This window comes from Pteropus vampyrus, unplaced genomic scaffold, assembly GCF_000151845.1.
Source record: "Pteropus vampyrus isolate Shadow unplaced genomic scaffold, Pvam_2.0 Scaffold19, whole genome shotgun sequence".
NCBI classification, from domain to species: Eukaryota; Metazoa; Chordata; class Mammalia; order Chiroptera; family Pteropodidae; genus Pteropus; species Pteropus vampyrus.
In genome coordinates this window covers 13,300,425-13,304,520 of record NW_011888800.1, presented here as the reverse complement: position 1 = coordinate 13,304,520, position 4,096 = coordinate 13,300,425, and the positions used below count along the sequence as shown (strand labels likewise).

At 31.8% G+C, this 4,096-nt stretch overlaps 1 protein-coding gene across 1 annotated transcript in view; it reads left to right on the top strand.

The window, feature by feature from the left end:
• FAM227B (family with sequence similarity 227 member B) overlaps positions 1 to 4,096 on the top strand; it is a 142,081-nt gene that overhangs the window by 7,727 nt on the left and 130,258 nt on the right. Inside the window, exon 3 of the mRNA XM_023527838.1 lies at positions 3,129 to 3,227. Within this exon, the coding sequence (XP_023383606.1) occupies positions 3,129 to 3,227 (99 nt within the window). The remainder of the gene's footprint in view (positions 1 to 3,128; positions 3,228 to 4,096) is intronic.

The window sequence follows — 4,096 nt, the reverse complement described above, 5'->3', positions numbered from 1 at the left end:
CCCTGCAGGTATAGGAAGGTAACTAGATCTTTGGTCTTTGAATGCCAGAGGTAGGCTGAGGGTTGAGTGGTTACTAGTATTGATTTCCCACCCATATGTATGTTAGGTAGTTAACTAATAAAGTTTCTATTTTCTAGGAACTTAAACAATGCTCCTCGTAATCCCAGGCAGATTCCTTTCAGACAGTTCTCTGAGATGTACTTGGCCCCTAGTAGGCCCTCTTTTCTTTCTCTCACCCCTAGCCTTCCTGTGGCTCTTTATTTCTCAACACAAAATCCATGTTGCATTTCCTCCTACTGTTGTCCTCTGTGGTTCATCAGAAGTAACATAATCAACCATTAAACCTGGATGAATCTGTCCTAGCCATTATTTTTTGCCCTTTTTTCACTCTCTTTAAGATGAAAGAGAGTGTATCTCTTTAGTACTGTATATTCAAGATGCAGTGTTTCAAGAAGTACAGTGTGATGGACCTATTTGGATCTCCTGTTTTGCCCCTCAGGTAGGAAACCACGGAGCACCTCAATTTACATTTTCACCTGAAATGATTCAGTAATGACACTCTCTCTTATTTTCCATGCTAATACAAATGTTTTTCAATTCTCTTTCATATTTTATAGGATTTTTGTGAGAGGGAAGGTTTAGTCTGCCTGCTGAATACAATCACTTGGTTCCATTTTTATAGAGAAAAACTACAGATGCAGATTGTTGTTAGGCCTGAGTCATGAGCATATTTATTCCTTTCTCTAACTGTATTTTCCAAAGTTGCCTCAGGGAAAAGATTTTATTGTTATAAAAATTAATACAAATTATTTCAAAAACAATTTTATGAATGATATTCTAGCTCATCTATAATATTTTTTATAATTCTAATATTTGAGTTCTAAGATGGGACTACATTTTAACCATCAATGCATATACGCCTAACACAAATCACAAGGCAATCATATAAACAAAGCATAGAAGTACAGCTATGAGAAATTTTTAGTATGGTTAACTGGGAGGATGCTGGCATTACTGAAAGAAATAGGAAAATGAGGACTGGAAGTAGATATGGATGGTTAGGAGTGTATACAACCAGCAGCTGGGTTAAGATATCATGAGTTTGTGTATCAAACGCATATCTGATATAGATACCTAGTATTTTGTTTGTTAATATCCCTACCTGATTTCAAAAAAGAATTTAAATTGGCTTACTAGAGCATGTATAATGCAATGGCATTAAAATAAATACATGGTGAAATTAGAGTGAAAGTGTAGAAAAATAAAAATAACGGAGGGAAGGTTATTTTATAGAAATTCTTACAATAATTTCCAAGGGGCTGAATTTACACATCCGAAACTTGGAAAGAGAGATTAAAGGGCTTCTGTTACATGCTCGAAGGTATGAAATTCACTCAGTTGATTGAATTCTCCTAATCCTATCCAAACACATTCCTGCACATATAATCAGAGATCAAGTTTTTTAATGAAAGAAAGTATATATTATTCCCTGTACCACCCAGAACAAAGCCTTGGCTACAGATGATGCTCAGTAAAAATTTTGTTGAATTAAATCAAGTGAAAAGGGCCTATATTATGGATATGGGAGAAAACTGAACCACAAGCATACTTATTATATATCCAAATAGAAATTCAAGACAACATCAGAAATAATTTTGTCCAAACTAGAGTCAATATTAGTTCCAAGTCAGACAATCTATAAGTTTTAAGGTATGTTTACATTTACTTGAATCAAAAAAGTATCACAAAAGTAGACAGGGGAGTAGAAGATGGGAAGGGGAGAACCATTTAACTTTTTAAGCTGTTTTGGGGTTTTCTTTTGCTAATTTCAACTTTTTAGTTGTTTTCACTAAGTATTAATATATTTTTAAGAATTTGGAATTGTTTTGAAAAAGCAGCGTTAGTGATACTAAACATAACCAAAACTTAAAATAGAAGCAATCACGCAATTAATTTATACTAAAAAGCATATTTGCAAATCGTTTAAACAACAGTATTCGACTTTCCCCTCTGTATTTCAGTTTTCAACTTTTTTCTTTATGTTTATGTACTTTACATATGTTCTTAATTAAGAAGTACTAAATCTAAGTTGATGCTGTTACCTATGTACTCCATACTAAGTGGCCTATGAAAGAGAAGTGGTCCCTCAAAATATGTGATAAATCACCTTGGTATAAAAGTTTGTACCGTGTCTTTTTATGTAGACTTACACTTGAGAAAAAGGAATTTATACTTATGTATTTCATTAAAAGAATTCTTGAGCTCTACTGAATCTGGCATTTAAAAACTCTTAATTGAATAAGATAAAAAGATTTATTTAAACCACAATTTATAGTCTGTAGTAGTCATGGTAAATAGATTTAACCTTATACGTCAATTTTGTTCAATTGCTTAAAGAAAACACTATGTCTCAATATGTCTAGAGTTATAATGGGTTTCATTAGGGTAGAATTCCATGATTATTGATATATCTTCAGTATAAAGGAAACTGTAGCATGTATCTTGGACTTTTCCTATCTTTGGTCTAGCCTACACTATCATCTCTACTACTAGCCAAATGTAGTTATTGAGCATGTGTATGTGGCTAGTGCGACCTAGTTGAATTTTTAAATTTTATTTATCTTAATTAATTTATATATAAATTCAAAAACTAATATTTGATTTAGTTATTGAAAAATTTTGATTATGGTTGAAATAAAATTACAACCATGTATTTTATGAAGTCTAAATACTTACATAGTATTTATGATGAAAATTTACTGTTCAAATTGAGAAGTTCTATTAATTATACACTATATTTCAAAGACCTAGTACCAAAAAAGAATGTAAAATATTTTATTAATAATTTTTACAACAATTATATGTAGAAATGATAATCTTTTAAATATATTTGGCTAAGTGTCATTAAAATTAATTTCACCTTTTATCTTTTACTTTTTAAAGTGGCTACTAGAAAATTTAATATTATGTATATTGGCTCCATATTAAATTTCTGTTGAATAGTGCTAATCTATAACTATTGAACATATACTCTTTATAAAGCCTATTTACATTAATTACATGCACATGAATTATGTATTTTATAATGTAATTTTTTTATCTCTATTTGTTTGTTTTTTTTTCCATAGGAAAAAATTTTCAAAATCTGGAAGACACATTTTCTCTCAGAAGCCTCTATTGCTCTTTTGCATGATGCCTTTTGGTGGTGGTTTCTCTATAAATTTAAGGTATAATGATATGTTTCAAACTTTTTTTAGGTTGATTTGCAGCGTAATTTATTCTTTGCTAGACGTAGCACTGGTGCAAAAAATATTATTCTGGATCCTTTCACGGAGCTTGGTTTTTTAGTATTCCACACGTTAGAAATCCTATTCGAAATCTAGAGTTCTTTCAGAAGAGTTGACTTTAATATGATTTTGAAGAACCCCGGTCTTCATTAATCAGAAAAAGAATAGTGAAATCAAACATTGTAGTGAATAATAAAGTTGTAGCTTCACTCGATACTATAATGTGCTGATGATAAATAGAAAACTCACTGCAAATTAGTGACATTGAAGGTTTTCATTTAGAAAACAGTCTACAGATCAGGTGGAAAGAGGGTCCTCACTTGATTCAAAAAGGTAAAGACTGATTAGGACTTAAAAGAGAAAGATGTGGTCACCTTGGAAACAGTAAGAGAAAGGAAATAAGCAGCACGTGAATCTTATGTTAGAGAATATGTAAGCCTGGAAAAAGTGATGAATACCAATGACTGCTGTGTAGCCTCTGGAGCTGAAAGAATGGAAAATAGAGCAACCGAGGGGATCACAGTCTAAGCATTAAGGTGTGCCACCCCATCAAGAAAGGCTGAAAATGACTCAACTCTACACCTTTCTCCAGCTCAAATTACCCACAGAAAACTGCTTATGAATCCTTATAGAAATTTCATACCATGAAGGAATGGGTGTTACAAATTTTACATACAAACCATTCAGATAGTGCTTTGTGTTAGGATAATTAATGTAATTCTAGGTAAAAGTATCTCTCCTATATTTCTGATATTGTTAGGAGTGAGGCATAGAAAGTGGTATATCAATTCTGCAAAGGTACCTAGGGA